This window comes from Muntiacus reevesi, chromosome 2 (genome assembly GCF_963930625.1).
Source record: "Muntiacus reevesi chromosome 2, mMunRee1.1, whole genome shotgun sequence".
Lineage (NCBI taxonomy): Eukaryota > Metazoa > Chordata > Mammalia > Artiodactyla > Cervidae > Muntiacus > Muntiacus reevesi.
Genome location: NC_089250.1, coordinates 172,965,865 through 172,981,909, shown reverse-complemented (window position 1 = coordinate 172,981,909; position 16,045 = coordinate 172,965,865). Strand labels below are relative to the sequence as shown.

The 16,045-nt window shown below is 51.5% G+C and overlaps 1 protein-coding gene across 1 annotated transcript; it reads left to right on the top strand.

Annotated features, from left to right (window-relative positions):
* The first annotated feature begins 13,181 nt into the window (after positions 1-13,181).
* LOC136158382 (olfactory receptor 6P1-like) lies at positions 13,182-14,229 on the top strand. Its single transcript, XM_065920175.1, has one exon. The coding sequence runs from the start codon at positions 13,216-13,218 to the stop codon at positions 14,227-14,229; it is 1,014 nt and encodes a 337-aa protein (XP_065776247.1). The 5' UTR covers positions 13,182-13,215.
* Positions 14,230-16,045: the final 1,816 nt, after the last annotated feature.

Genomic DNA, 16,045 nt, shown 5'->3' with positions numbered 1-16,045 from the left:
GGTCCATGTGATCAGTTTGATTAGTTTTCTGTGATTGTGGTTTTCATTCTGTCTGCCCTCTGAGGGATAAGGTAAGAGGCTTATGGAAGCTTCCTGATGGGAGAGCCTGACTGTGGGGGAAACTGAGTCTTGTTTTAATGGAACAAGATATTCCCATGAAATATGAGTCAGCCACTAAAAGGCATGAAGTACTGACAAATACCTCAGTGGGATGAACCTTGAAAGCATCATGCTGAGTGAAAGAAGCCAGCCACAAATGACTGCATGCACGGTTTCATTCATATGAAGTGTCTGAAATAGGCAAGTCTGTAGCGCAGAAAATGGATTGGCAGTTGCCAGGGGCTGGAAGAAGTAGGAGATGGAAAATGACCACTGATGGGGACAGATCTCCTTTGGGGGACCATGGAATTGTTCTGACATTAGCCAGTGGTGATTGTTGAATGAATCCACTAAAAATCACTGGATGATACACTTTTAAAAGATGCATTTGTGGTATGTGAATTGTATCTCAAAAAGCTGTTAGGTGTTTTTTTTTTTAAAGAACCAAATGGAAATTATAGAACTGAAAATACAATAAGTGAATTTTTTTTAAAAAAACTCACTTAGTGGACTCAAGAGTAGAATGGACATGACAAATAATAGCATCAGTGAACCTGAAGAAAAAAAATAGAATTTACTCAGTGTAAACAGCAGGAAAAAAATTAAAAAGTTAACAGAGCCTCAGAGACCTCTGGGACAATAACTAAAGATCTAACATTGCTATCATTGGAGATTTGGGGAGGAGAGAAGAGAATGTCAGACTAAAAAAGAATTTGAAGATATAATGGCTGAAAACTTCCCAAATTTCATAGAAGATGTAAATTTACAGATCCAAGAAACTGAGTAAATCCCAAAGAGAATAAACTCAAAGAAATTCACATGAAAACACATAATAATTAAACATTTGAAAACTAAGGACAAAGAAAAAAATCCTAAAAAAAATTAGCAGAACTACCCTTAAATAATGGCTAAAAAAATCCCTTCAAACAGAAAGAAAATGATAATAGTAAGATGGGCCTTTCTGAAAGGAAAGAACAATGAAATAGGTAAAAGTAGAAAGGAACATAATAGACTTTCACTTTGTGAGTTTCTTTAATCACGTTTTATGACTGAAGCAAAAGTTACAACATCTGAAGTGGTGCTCGGGGTACATAGAAGCCCATAAATAGAGTGTGACATTTTACCACCTCAAGTGAAATACAGAAGCCTTACTCACGTTTAGGTTCCTTTACCATCCCTGGGCTTCCCTTGTGGCTCAGCTGGTAAAGAATCCTCCTGCAGTCTGGGAGACCTGGATTTGATCCCTGGGTTGGGAAGATCCCCTGGAGAAGGGAAAGGCTACCCACTCTAGTATTCTGGCCTGGAGAATCCCATGGACAGTCCATGGGGTCACAAAGAGTCGGACACAACTAAGCGACTTTCACTTTCACCCTCCCAATTTAAAAATACAATTTCCTAAGTATCTGATCTAAATATATGTGCTTCACCTGTAAGTGGTGATAAATTACTTATATGTATAATAGCTAGAGCAACTACTAAGAAAATTATACAAACCTCAGGGGGATCAGTCAAGATGGTGGAGTAAGAGGAGGTAGAGCTCACCTGCTCCCAGGGACTCACCAGAAACACATCTCCGTGCAGAGCAGTTATCCCTGGAAACCAGCAGAGGGCTCCTGTACAGCAAAAACTGTGAGAAAGGTGCATATGTTACTCATACATTCTTTCTGATCACAACTGTATGAAATGTAGAAGTCAACTACAGAAGAAAAAAAAAACAAAACAAAAGAAATCAACTACAGAAACAAAAAGAAAAAAACAAATATGTAGAGACTAAACAACATGCTGCTAAAATAAAAACAACAACAAAAAAAATGGGTCAATGAAGTCAAAAAGGACATCAGAAAACACCTAGAGACAAATGAAAACAGAAACACAACTCTCCAAAATCTACGGCATGCAGCAAAAGCAGTTCCAAGAGCTGCTTTTAGTAACACAGTAGCACAGGCTTTCCTCAAGAAAGAAGGAAAATCGCAAAGAAGCTCACCTGCCACCTGAAAGAAGTAGAAAAAGAACAAACAAGCCCCAGAGTCCCCAGAAGGAAAGTAATCAAGAAGATAGACATAACAAAGTAGAAAAAGTCTGTGAAACCAAATGTTCTCTGAAAAAAATAAAACTGATAAACCTATAGTCAGACTCACCAAGAAGAAAAATGAGAGGAACCAAATAAACAAATAAAAAATGAAAGGAGAAATAACCACCATGCACAGTGATACAAAAACTCATAACAGAATACCACAGTTATATGCTAATAAACTGGACAACATAGAAGAAATGGACAAATTTCTAGAGATGTACAACTGCCAAGACAGAATCAAGAAAATGAAATTTGGGACTTTCCTTGCAGTCCAGCAGTTAGGACTCCACACTTCTACTTCAGGGGCATGGGTTCAATCCCTGGTCGGGGAACTAAGATCCCACAATCTGGGTTGCATGGCAAAAAAAAACCCACAGAAAACAGATAATTTAAAGAGACCGATCATTAGAAGTGAAATTGAATTTGTGATTTAAAAAAAAAAAAAAAAAACCCAGAAAATAAAAGTCCAGGAGTGGATGGCTTCACAGGGGAATTCTATGAAACATATACGAAAGAAGTAATACCTATCCTCAAATTATTCCAAAAATATAAGAGATTGGGACACTCCCAAATTCACATTACAAGTCTATCATTACCCTGATACAAAAAATAGACACAGACACTACAAAAAAATTACAGGTCAATATCCTTGATGAATATAGATGCAAAAATGTTCAACAAAATATTGGCAAATGGAATCCAACAATATATAAAAAGGACCATGTACCATGATCAAGTTGGATTTATTCTGCAGGGACACAAGAATGGTTCAATGTTCTCAAATCAATCAATGTGATACACGTTACCAAAAGGAAAGATACAAATCACATGACCATCTCAATAGACACAGAAATGCAAATCAAAACAAGGCAATATCACCTCACACCTGTCAGAATGGCTATCAAAAAGTCTACAAGTAACAAATGTTGGCACAGAGGTGGAGGAAAGGAAACCCTTGTACACTGCTGATAGGCATGTAAATTGGTGCAGCCTCTATGGAAATAATACAGAGGTTCCTCAAAAAAGTAAAAAGTGAACTACCATAGGATCCAGCAGTTCCACTCTTGGGCATATATCCAGAAAAAATTAAAATGCTAATTTGAAAAGATACATGCATTCCAATGTTAACACAACAGCCAAGATATGGAAGCAACCCACTGCCCATCAACAGAGTAATGGGTAAAGAAGACGTGGTACATACATACAATGGAATATTACTCAACCATTAAAAAGAGTGAAATTCTGCCATTTACAGTGGACAGACCTAGGCTTCCCAGGAGGCTCAGTGGTAAACAATCCACCTGCCAATGCAGGAGACTCGAGTTCAGTCCCTGGGTTGGAAAGATGCCCTGGAGAAGGAAATGTCAACCCACTCTAGTAATCATGCCTGGAAAATTTCATGGACAGCAGAGGCTGGTGAGCTACAGTCCATGGGGTTGCAAAGAGTCAGTCACAACTGAGCATGCACACACAGGTAGACCTAGAGAATATTATACTTAGTGAAACAAGTCAGAGAAAGACAAACACTACGTGATATCACTTACATGTGAAATCTAAAAATAATACAAATAAATGTATATGCAAAACAGAAACAGACTCACAAATGTAAGGGGGAAAAAAGAAAAACAATGGTTACCAAAGGAGATAGGGAAGGGAGAGGGGAAAACTGGGGGTATAGAATTAAGAGATACAAAACACTATGTAGATATAAAATAGATAAGCAACAAGCAGAGCTTTATAGCAGAGGGAATCACTATCTTATAACATCTTTTAATTTAGTGTAATCTGTGAAAGTCCTGAATCTCTGTACACCTGAAGCTAATAAAGAAGTGATCAAAACAATAATAAAAGAACGGAAGGAAGTGCGCCACAGGCACACGGGGGCGACTGAAAGAACCCGCAGAGGCCACATGCAGACCAGTGCGAGCAGCTACATAGACACAGCAACATCAGCTTGCAACCCAAAGTTGCCGCTGTCCAGTTACTCAATCCTGCCCAACTCTGCAGCCCCACGGACTGCAGCACACGAGGCCTCCATGTCCGTCACCAGCTCCCGGGGTTTACTCAAACTCATGTCCATCAAGTCGGTGATGCCATGCAACCATCTCACCCTCTGTCGTCCCCTTCTCCTCCTGCCCTCAATCTTCCCCAGCATCAGGGTCTTTTCCAATGAGTCGGCTCTTCAAATCATGGGGCCAAAGTATTGGAGGTTCAGCCTCAGCATCAGTCCTTCCAATGAATTTTCAGGGTAGATTTCCTTTAGGACTGACTGTTGGATCTCCTTGCAGTCCAAGGGACTCTCAAGAGTCTTATCCAACACCAGAGTTTGAGAGATCAAGTCTTCAGAGCTCATTCTGCTTTATGGTCCAACTCTCATAACTACTGGAAAAACCATACCTTGGACTTTAGTCAGCAAAGTGATGTCTCTGTTCTTTAGTATGCTGTCTAGGTTTGTCATAGCTTTCCTTCCAAGGAGCAAGCATTTTTCAATTTCATGTCTGCAGTCATCATCTGCAGTGATTTTGGAGCCCCAAAAAAGAAAATCTGTCACTGTTTCCATTTTTTCCCCACCTATTTACCAAGAAGTGATGGTACCGGATGCCATGATCTTAGTTTTTGAACGTTGAGTTTTAAGCCAGTTTTTTCACTCTCCTCTCTCACCATCATCAAGAGTCTCTTTAGTTCCTGGTCACTTTCTGCCATTTGAGTCATATCATCTGCATATCTGAGGTTGTTGATATTTCTCCTGGCAATCTTGATTTCCAACCTGTGATTCATCCAGCCCAGCATTTTACATGATGCACTCTGCATATCAGTTAAATAAATAGGGTAACAATTTATATAGCCTTGTCTTACTCCTTTTGTAATTTTGAACCACTCAGTTGTTTCACTTCTGGTTCTAACTGTTGCTTCTGGACCTGCATACAGGTTCCTCAAGAGACATGTAAGGTCATCTGATAGTCACATCTCTTTAAGAATTTTCCACAGTTTGTTTTGATCCATACAGTCAAAAGCTTTAATGTAGTCAATGAAGCTAAAGTAGATGTTTTTCTGGAATTCCTTTGCTTTCTCTATGATCCAATGAATGTTTGACCTCATACCATAGGCAAAAATTAACACAAAATATATCATAAACTTCAATGTAAAAATCTAACATTATCAAGAAAACATAGGAGAAAATCTTTTTGACCTGAGAGTATGCCAATATTTCTTAGATATGACCCAAAAATACAAAATATAAAATAACCATAGATAAATGAACTACATAAAAATTAAAAATCTTTCTTTGAAATAGGAGGAAAAGACAAACTACAGATAAGAAGGAAATATTTGAAAATTACACATCTAATAAAGGACTTCTATTCAAAAGATAATAAATTCTCACACTCAAGGATAAGAAAACCACCCAATGATATAATCAGCAAACTATTTTAACTTCACCAAAGAAGAAACATAGATGTCAGATGACTCTCTGGGGAACTGCAACTTAAAACAGCAAAGCAGCCGTGCAGGCCCGTCAGGAGACTGAAAGCTGTGAGGCCGTTGGCGCTCCCAGTCCACAGCCACCTGGGAAGGCGGGGCCTCTCACGGTGGGCGACACACCCCGACCCACGGTCCTGCCACCCAGCCCCTGGATGGCCCCCAGGAGAAGTTAAAACCTGTGTGTACGGAAAGCGTACAGGGGAATGTTCATAACTGCATTATTCACAGTAGACAAAAACTCAAGCAACCAAAATGGTTGCCAACAGGCAAACATGGCAAATCCATGCGTGTTAGCCACTCAGTCAAGTCCGACTCTCTGTGACCCTGTGGACTGTGGCCCACCAGGTTTCTCCATCCATGGGATTCTCCAGGCAAGAACACTGGAGTGGGTGGCCATTTCCTTCTCCAGGGGATCTTCCCGACCCAGGGACCCAACCCAGGTCTCCTGTGTTGGCAGGCAGACTCTTTACGGTCTGAGCCACCAGGGAAGCCTCATAAATAAGGTAAGTCTTTGCAAACGAGAAGTAGGAGGGAGTTTTCTCAATCTGATGAGAACTGTCACCAGAACAGAGCTCGCAGCCAGCATCCTACTTTCTGAGACCAGAAACAGGCTATGCTCGCTTCTGTGTCTGACTTTGCCCTGGAGTCTTGACCGGTGTGGTGAGTTACAGGAAGAAAACTTGTAAGGGTTGGAAATGACTGTGAAGCTGTCATTCTCCCAGACAAGGTCCCTGAGAATATAAAAATCCAGAAGAAGCTATGGATAGGTTAGTAGAGTTCAGAAGTTTAGCAAGATAACTGGATAACTTGTGTTGACTAAAAAAAGATACACAGTGTGAGAGTTGCAAGTTAAGTTTTATTAGGGGCAAAAGGAGAACTGCAGCCTGGAGACAGCAGCTCAGACAGCACTGAGATTGCTCCAAAGAGGCAGTGGGGGAACGTCAACATATGAGACTTTGGTGAAGGGGGGAGTTCAAGGCCATCAACTGCTTGTACTTTATAAAAGTTCCTCTGCTAGTCACGAGGAGTTCATGTCACCATTAAGAAATTTAGTGATTTTCTAGATACGAAGAGATGGAAGGAATGGGACCATAAAATCAGTTCCTGAAAATATCTAACTATCTAAAGACCTGTCCCGCCAGATTCCCTGGAACACAGAGTGCCTCACTTTCCACGCTGAACTCCCCTCAGCGGGTGTTGAAGTTCTGCAACTGCAGCAGCACAGGGTTCAATCTCCCCAGAGGCAGATGGCACACTTCCTTGTTGTTTTTGTTCAGTTGCTGGCAAATGCTCTTGGCAAGTGCCAATTTGTAGTTGACACTTGTCAATAAACAAGTCACTTGATTTTCTACATGTAAGAATAAACAGAAAATTAATTCTTTTAAATAGCTACGGTTGAAAAATAAATAAATAAATAAATAGCTACGGTTGATAAAAACAACAAAAGTATTAACTCTTTAGGAGTAACTACTTAATGAAAAGCTAGCTTAAAACTCCACATTCAAAAAACTAAGATCAAGGCATCTGGTCCCATCACTTCATGGCAAATAGATGGGGAAACAGTGGAAACAGTGACAGACTTTATTGTGGGGGGGCTCCAAAATCACTGCAGATGATGACTGCAGCCATGAAATTAAAAGACACTTGCTCCTTGGAAGAAAAGCTATGACCAACCTAGATAGCATATTAAAAGGCAGAGACATTAACTATGCAGACAAAGGAAGGGGACTAAACTTGGCAAAATGATTCTAAATTTTACACGGACCTCCCAGGAGGCACTCGTGGTAAAGAACCTGCCTGCTTATCCTGGGGACCTACGAGAGGCAGGTTCGATTCCTGGGTCAGGAAGATCCCCTGAAGAAAGGAATGGTTCCTCACTCCAGTATTCCTACCTGAAGAAGCCCATGGACAGAAGGGCCTGGCGGGCTACAATCCATGGGGTCACATAGAGTCAGACACCACTGAAGCGACTTAGCATGCAGGCACCAAACAAGTAGAAACAGCCATCCCAGGCAACTCAAGCAGCACCGAGCGGCCCCCTTTGGGTGAGTGGTCCGTGTGACTGAGGGTGTCCCACCCGGGTTGGCTAGGCAGCGTGGGGCCAAAGAGCAGAGCAGGGGCAGAAAGCGGGGTACAAGAGCGGGTTCCCTCCTCCTGCAGACACGGCCAGTCACAGGCCTCCCTGCCCGGCTGGCACTAGCGGGGTATGGAAGGGAGGGTCTGACGGCCAAGGGCAGAGGTGGGGGAGACGGGGGGACTGGGAGTTTCCACACTGAGGCTGGAAGTCAGAAGAGAAAGCAGGTGGAGACCCAGGAGCGAAGCCGGGGAGGGTTCTTGGGGTGTGGGGGTGGGGGTGCAGAGCTCAGCACAGGGGGAGGCCAGCCCCACTCGCGGGCAGGAGGCCTCGGAAGTCCTGGGGACAGATAAGGTCTCTGTGCGGAGGCAGGAAGTCCAGCCCCTACCCTGTGGCTTGTTTTCTGAGAAGGGGGGGTGTGGAGTTTAGGAAGCTCCTGGGGAGGCAGTTCCTGTGGCAGAGACAGAGAGGGGTCCTCGGCAGGGTGGGTGACTGAACCCTGGAGGCTGCATGTGGGGCGGGGGAGGGTGCTGTGGGAGTGACCCAGGAAACAGGCAAAACAAGAGTTCTCGGACACAGGGTGACGTGAAGCCGGGGTGTCAGGGGAGGGTCTGACTCGACATGGGGCGCAGGGCCCTGGGAAGTGGAGGTTGGGGAACCCTCGACCATGAGCCAAGAGGCTGTCCACAGATGCCTGGGTTCCCAAGAAGAGAATCCCCAACCACACACCGAGGTCTTCAACAGATGGCTCGACGTCCCAGGCGCTCTGCAGCCTGAGATACTGCGAGCTCACCAAGGCTCCGGGAGAGACCCCGACCTTGACTCGGGGGGGGTTGGTGCCAGGCCCCGGAGGCTTGAGAGCAAGCCCTGAGCATGTGGGAGTGGGGGCTGCTCAAAAGGCCGGAGCCACGCCCCACGAAGGTTCCAGGGGCCTCTACGCAGGCAGAGCCACAGGGCGCAGCAGACAGGGCCCCGCCAGGCAGGGCAGCCCAGCCCAGAGCCCCCAGCTGCGCCTCTGCACCCGCCCAGCAGGAAAGGAGGGTGTCGGACAGAAAGACACGCCACCCACCCCATCAGCAACGTCTCGGTGTCCTCCAGTGCCGTCAGGGCTGGCCACACTCTCCGTCACTTAAATTACCCCCTGCATAGGTCGGCTTTAACAGCCTCAGGACGAGGCGCGGTCAGGCCCTCGCTCACTGCAAAGGAAAACCAGCCTCACGGCCAACATCTCCGTCCCCCATCTGCCCGCCCCAGGCTCCGCTCCTGGGCCCTGCCTCCCTCTGAGGGTTGGCTGGCTGTCCCTGTCGCCTGTGGGGCCCCTTCTCTGATCCAGCACAGACATCGATATGCCAGGGTGCCAAGGCCCACTTGTGGGGTCCCAGCCCCTCCCCTCACCTCCCCCGGGCTGAGGGTCTCAGCGCCAGCTCCCCTTCCTGCCTCACGGAGGAGTCTCCGTGCACCTCGTGTGACCCCCACAGTGGACCACCGGCGGGGCGGGGGGGGGCAGGTGGCCGGTGACTGTGAGTCTAGCAGGGGCCCCGGCTCCAGCCCCTCTGGGGGGCAGCACGGAGCTCGCCCAAGGACAGCAGGTCTGGGCCGTGGCCTGGGCCCTTCCTACAGCCCCAGCGCTGGCCAATGCTGGGCAGCGGCTCCCGCCTGAGGCCCCCCTGCTGCACCAAGCAGCTGCTGGGTAAAGAGAGTGTCCACTGGTCCACACACCCTGCACCCGTCACATCAGCTCTGGCCCCAGGAGGAGCGCGGGGAAGGAAGGTTTCCCTCTGAGGTCTGTTCCCAGCCCCGTGGCTGACAAAGCGGATCACACGGGCGGAGGCCTGGCCTCCCCAGGGGAGTTGCGGCCGGCGCTGGCCCCTGGGAGGAGGGCGGAGAGCCCAGGCCTGTCCCCTCCTCCTCCTGTGTGAGAAGGCGGGGAATGGGGACCCAGCTCAGCCTCCCACTTAAGGCTCGGCTAGCTCGGCTGTGCCCGGGGAGGGGGCGGTGTGGGCTCCGGGAGCCTGCCCTCGGCCACTCTCCCCACGCAGAGGGGACCAGGGCCCCTGAGCTCCCCAAAAGGCCCAGCTCCTGCTCCTGTGACGCGGGGACCCTGAGGCGGCACCTGCTTCCGTCTTGGGCGTCACCTGCCGTTTCTGACTGGAGGGGCCTCTTTACTGTGAAGGGGGTCTCTGCCGCCAGGCTCATCCTTCTGCCTCCTCAGAGCTCTATCCTGGTAGGGACGCACCCGGATGGTCGTGGGGAACCGGACTGCCCTGGGGGGGGTGGTACATCCGTGGGCCAGGCGCCCAGAGCTGAGCCTGAGCACCCGAGACCAGGCAGGGAGCCTCGCCGGCCGGGTCCCTGCCCCAAAGATCTTCAGGCCCCCCCGACGGGCAGGCAGGGCCGCGGCAGGGCTGAAGCGCGCCCGGCTCCGCCCCGGGGGCCTGCCGTCTCGGCGTGGCTGAGACCACACCGCACAGCTGTGCCCACAGCGACCTGGGCGGCCGGCAGCCGGGCCTGTGCCCCGACTGCGCTGGCGTGAAGGGCACGTGTCTGTGGCTGGGGGATTACCCGTGTACCAGAACCAGGTCTGGGCGGGCGGCGTGGGGCAGAGGACGTCTGTCTGTGTGTCCTTGTCTGCCTGGAGGCGTGGGGTCCGCGTGAACGGTGCTCTGCTGGGGCCTGTGGGCTCAGCAATCGTGTCAGGTTTGGGGAGCACTTGTGTTCACTGGTGCATCCCAGTGCAGGACAGGGACCACAGGTGTGTGTGTGACGTGCTGCGTGTCTGTGTGATGTGTTGTATGTGTGACGTGTGTGTGTGTGACATGTTGTGTGTGTGCCGTGTTGTGTCTGTGTGACGTGTGTGTGATGTGTGTGTGACGTGTTGTGTGTGTGATGTGCTGTGGGTCTGTGTGACGTGCTGCGTGTCTGTGTGATGTGTGTTGTGTGTGACATGTTGTGTGTGTGCCGTGTTGTGTGTCTGTGTGATGTGTGTGTGATGTGCTGTGGGTCTGTGTGATGTTTTATATGTGACATGTGTGTGACATATTGTGTGTCTGATGTGTTGTGTGTGACGTGTTGTGTGTCTGATGTGTTGTGTGTGACGTGTTGTGTGTCTGTGTGATGTGTGTGTGACGTGTTGTGTGTGTGATGTGTTGTGGGTCTGTGTGATGTTTTATATGTGACATGTGTGTGACGTGTTGTGTGTCTGATGTGTTGTGTGTGACGTGTTGTGTGTCTGATGTGTGTGACGTGTTGTGTGTCTGTGTGATGTGTGTGTGACGTGTTGTGTGTGTGATGTGCTGTGGGTCTGTGTGATGTGCTGCATGTCTGTGTGACGTGCTGCGTGTCTGTGTGATGTGTGTTGCATGTGTGACATGTGTGTCTGTGTGATGTGTGTTGTATGTGTGACATGTTGTGTGTGTGATGTGCTGTGGGTCTGTGTGATGTGCTTTATATGTGACATGTGTGTGACGTGTTGTGTGTGTGATGTGCTGTGGGTCTGTGTGACATGCTACATGTCTGTGTGATGTGTGTTGTGTGTGACAAGTTGTGTGTGTGCCGTGTTGTGTGTCTGTGTGATGTGTGTGTGATGTGCTGTGGGTCTGTGTGATGTTTTATATGTGACATGTGTGTGACGTGTTGTGTGTGACGTGTTGTGTGTCTGATGTGTTGTGTGTGACATGTTGTGTGTGTGATGTGCTGTGGGTCTGTGTGATGTTTTATATGTGACATGTGTGACGTGTTGTGTGTGACGTGTTGTGTGTCTGATGTGTTGTGTGTGACATGTTGTGTGTCTGTGTGATGTGTGTGTGACGTGTTGTGTGTGTGATGTGCTGTGGGTCTGTGTGACGTGCTGCGGGTCTGTGTGACGTGTCGGGTGGTGAGCACCGGGGCTCCCCCTCCCACGCCCCCAGGAAGCAGCCTCTTGCTCCATCTTTCAGAGAAATGGGTGCTGGGTGAGGACAGACTTTGTTCCAAGCCCCACAGCCAGTCAGCGGCCCGTCTGAGCAGAAGAGGCTGTCGGACCATCAGGGGCCACAGCGGGGAGGGAGGACCAGGGCAGTCCTGCCCAGGCCCGGCCACAGCAGGCCCAGCACCGCCTCCATGGTCTAGCCAGGCACCCTCCTCCGCCTGCAGTCACTGCCGCCCCCAAGGGCCTCAAGGCACCCCAGGGTCGGTAGTGAGTGCAGGTCCTCAGAGCTCATCCCCACCCCTGGGAGCCCAGCCAGAGTCCTGCCATGACCCCGCAGGACAGCTGAGTGGCCGGAGGCAAGGGGACAGCAGGTGACCGGAGGAGGGCGAGGTCTGAACCCAAGCAGACAGTCCCGGAGCCACACCAGGGAGCCTGGGGCTCCACTGGCCCCTGAAATCTCTGCGGAATGAAAACTGGGAGCTCCTGCCACCTGGAGCACCTGGACACGGGGCAGAGATGAGAGGCTGGGGCTTCTGTTCCCCAGACACGCTCTCCAGAGGTGACCAGCCTACAACCGACAGGGTGTGAGTCCAGCATCAAGCCTGGGCCCACTCGGGGCCATGTTCGAGGCTCTTACAATGGACACAAAGCTAAAGTCAGCCACATCACCAATGAGCGGCTGGTCTGTAAATGGGTTTTGGAGGCCTGGAAGCTCACAGGAATGTCCAGAGGGCCCAGGACAGAGGAACAGGCTAGCGGGGCGGGTGGGAGCAGCAGGAGAAAAGAGACCCGGCTGCCCAGTAAGGTGGGGTGGGGGCTGACTCCCACCTGAGGATCCAGCCCTTCTGAGCCCATGAGAACAATTTCCTGTAGCAGGAAGGAAGCCACCGCCAGCCCTGGCAGCCCCTTGACTGTCCCCTGGGTTGGAGGGGCAGAGACCCACACAGAATGGTCCTGCCCCAGAGCACGCCTGCAGGGCCAGGCTCAGACGGAACTGGCAGAACTGGCATGGAATCCCGCGGCTGAGGGCTGGAGTCACAGCTCACATGTCCAGGGCTATGAGGGGACCCAGGGTGGAGGGACTTGGTCCCTGGGTGCTGCTAACCCTCTGGAGCTTGCTTCTCCTCGGGAACATGTGCCAGCCTTCCTGGGGCCTGCCGAGCGCTGCAGTGTAACCATGGGTAAACTTGGCAGGGTTGTCATCGCATGCACAGGGTGCCCTCACCTGGGGAGACAGTGAGCCTGGCTCCAGGCCTGGCCCCACCCGGATGCCCCACTCACTTGCCCACTATTCCTGACCAGAGGCCCTGGGCCATGGCCCCCAACCCATCCCCATGAAGCCTGCCGGCAGGTCCCCAGATCAAGCTCTGAGATGTCCTACAGGCGACCCGCTCCCCCTCCCCCCAATAACCGCATCTGTCTGCCGGCGGCCAGGCAGGCTAACGGCCCCAGAGCAGACATCTGCCCAGCACCCACCAAGCACCCGTAGGAAACTCGTGGTGCCGTGGACCAGGCGTGGGCAGCAGTGAGGATGCATACGAGGGTCAGGACCCTTCCTCACGGGGAGCTGGGCGCCACATGGGAGGCGCGACGCCTAATCCGCCACCTCTGCCCCCAGGCAGGGCCATGCGGGCCCCGTCTGCAGGGGCCAACCACTCGGAGGTGACCGAGTTCATCCTGGTGGGCTTCCCGGGCTCGCTGGGGCTCCACGTGTGCCTGCTGGTGCTGTTCCTGCTGGTCTACCTGCTGACCGTCACCGAGAACCTGCTCATCATTGCCGTGGTCCAGGCCAGCCCCGCGCTGCACAAGCCCATGTACGTCTTCCTCAGCAACCTGTCCTTCCTGGAGGTGTGGTACGTCTCCGTCACGGTGCCCAGGATGCTGCTCAGCCTGCTGGTGCCCGGGGCCCGCCGCATCTCCTTTGCGGGCTGCATGGCTCAGCTGTACTTCTTCCTGGCGCTGGCCTGCACCGAGTGCGCCCTCCTGGGTGTCATGGCCTACGACCGCTACGTGGCCATCTGCAGCCCCCTGCGCTACCCAGCCATCATGAGTCCCAGCCTCTGCAGCCTCCTGGCCGCCGGCTCCTGGCTCTCGGGCTTCACCATCTCTGTGGGAAAGGTCTTCTTCATCGCGCGGCTGGGCTACTGCGGCCCCAACATCATGAACCACTTCTTCTGCGACGTGTCGCCCCTGCTGAACCTGGCGTGCTCCGACGTGGCCCTGGCTGAGCTGGTGGACTTCCTCCTGGCGCTGCTCATCCTGCTTGGGCCCCTGCTGCTCACTGTCTCCTCCTACACGGCCATCATCAGTGCCGTGCTGCGTGTCCCCTCCGCCGCCGGCCGGCACAAGGCCTTCTCCACCTGCACCGCACACCTGGCCGTGGTGGTCATCTTCTACTCTGCCTCCCTCTTCATCTATGCCCGGCCTCGTGCCATCTACTCCTTTGACCTCCACAAGCTGGTGTCCGTGGTCTACACAGTGCTCACGCCCCTGCTCAACCCCATCATCTACTGCTTGCGGAACCGGGAGGTCAAGGAGGCCCTGCACAAGGTGGTGCAGAGGGCAGCCCAGGCCCGGGGCGCCACCTCCTAGGACACGCTCCCCACACGCCCCGGGACCCCTCTCAGACAGACAGGACTGCCTGCCGGGCCAGGAGACAGTGCAGGGCTGCCCAAGGCTCTGCAAGGGAGGTACTCTGCACCATCGACAGGAAAGATGAGGGGAACAGAGCCCCAGCACTGCGGGTGGGGGACCAAGTCTGTGCTTTGCCCCTTCACTGAGGGTAGAGCCCACCACGGGGCCTCGCCCTGGGAGAGCTGGCACTGACCACCCCATCGCTGCAGCAGGTCCAGGTTCCGAAAGTCCAGCCGCTCAGCCGTCATGGCAGATGTCCCCCAAGAGGTGCCTAACATCAGAAATTACGGGTATGTCCCTCTTTCAAAATGGGTGTACTTTCAAATCAAATGTCTGTAAAGTCATCATTTCAAAAAGCAGAGTGAAAATGCTGGGTCACTGGTTTGTCACTTAACTAATAAAGTGAGTACTGCAGGCCAGCCTGTTGCCAGGTGCTATGAGGTACTGCTGAGACCAGGAGGTCAGGGAATCATGCCTGGCTGACACGGTGGAGCAGCAGGTGCAACTGGTCAGAGCCACACAGCAGGGCCTCTAAGGTGCCGGGGCCACAGGCCCCGTCCTGAGCCAGCCAGCAGGGCCTGGAGGCTCCAAGCGGGGAGGGCAGGGTCGGTCCCTGCAGGACAGCAGCAGTGACAGTGACAGGAGGCAGAGGGGAGGGCAGACCCCAGGCTAGACTGAGCTCACATCTGCAAACACCCAGCAGGCAGTGCACGGCCTGGATCTGGGGCTCCAGATGGAAGGCGCCAGAATAAAAGCCTCAGTGTCACCAGGATACAGTGGGAGCCGAGGTCAGGACCGTGTCCGAGGGCAGGATGCAGACCTAGGAGGGAAGAGGCCAGATACCACCCTCACCCTCAGAGAAAGCCTGAAGGATGCAGGCGGTGACCTGGACAAGAGGACCAGGCGAAACGCGGCGTTTCCACTGGATTCACCGCAGCAGGTCAGACACCAGCGGGGAGAGCAGGGCCCGGGGCTTGGGGAAGGGGGCAGAGGGAGGCACAGACGTGCTCAGCGCAGGAGCAGCACGCGGGACAGGCAGGCGTCCTCGGCTGGGACGGAGGGCGCCTCCGGGTCAGTGGTCTCAGCCCTCAGCAGGTCCTCTTTTTTTTAATTGGAGGCTAATTACTTTACAATACTACAGTGGTTTTTGCCATACATTGACATGAATCAGCCATGGGTGTACAGTGTCCCCACCCTGACCCCCCCTCCCCCCTCCCTCCCCATCCCATCCCTCAGGGTCATCCCAGTGCACCAGCCCTGAGCGCCCTGTCTCATGCATCGAACCTGGACTGGCGATCTATTTCACATGTGATACTTTACATGTTTCAATGCTATTCTCACAAATCATCCCACCCTTGCCTTTTCCCACAGAGTCCACAAGTCTGTTCTTTGCATCTGTGTCTCTTTCACTGTCTCGCATACAGGGTCATCATTATCATCTTTCTAAATTCCATATATATGCATTAATATCCTGTATTGGTGTTTTTCTATTCTGACTTACTTCACTCTGTATAATGGGCTCCAGTTTCATCCACCTCATTAGAACTGATTCAAATGTGTTCTTTTTAACAGCTGAGTGATATTCCATTGTGTGTATGTAGCACAGCTTTCTCACCATTCGTCAGCCAGTGGGCATCCAGGTTGCTTTCACATCCTGGCTATTGTAAACAGTGCTCAGTTGCCTCTTGTTGAGGCCACGACCGACACCACACAGTTCCGAGCCCCAAGACCCTGGTGGGGCGTTCCCTCCCAGGCTCTGCAGAGCTGTGGGAAC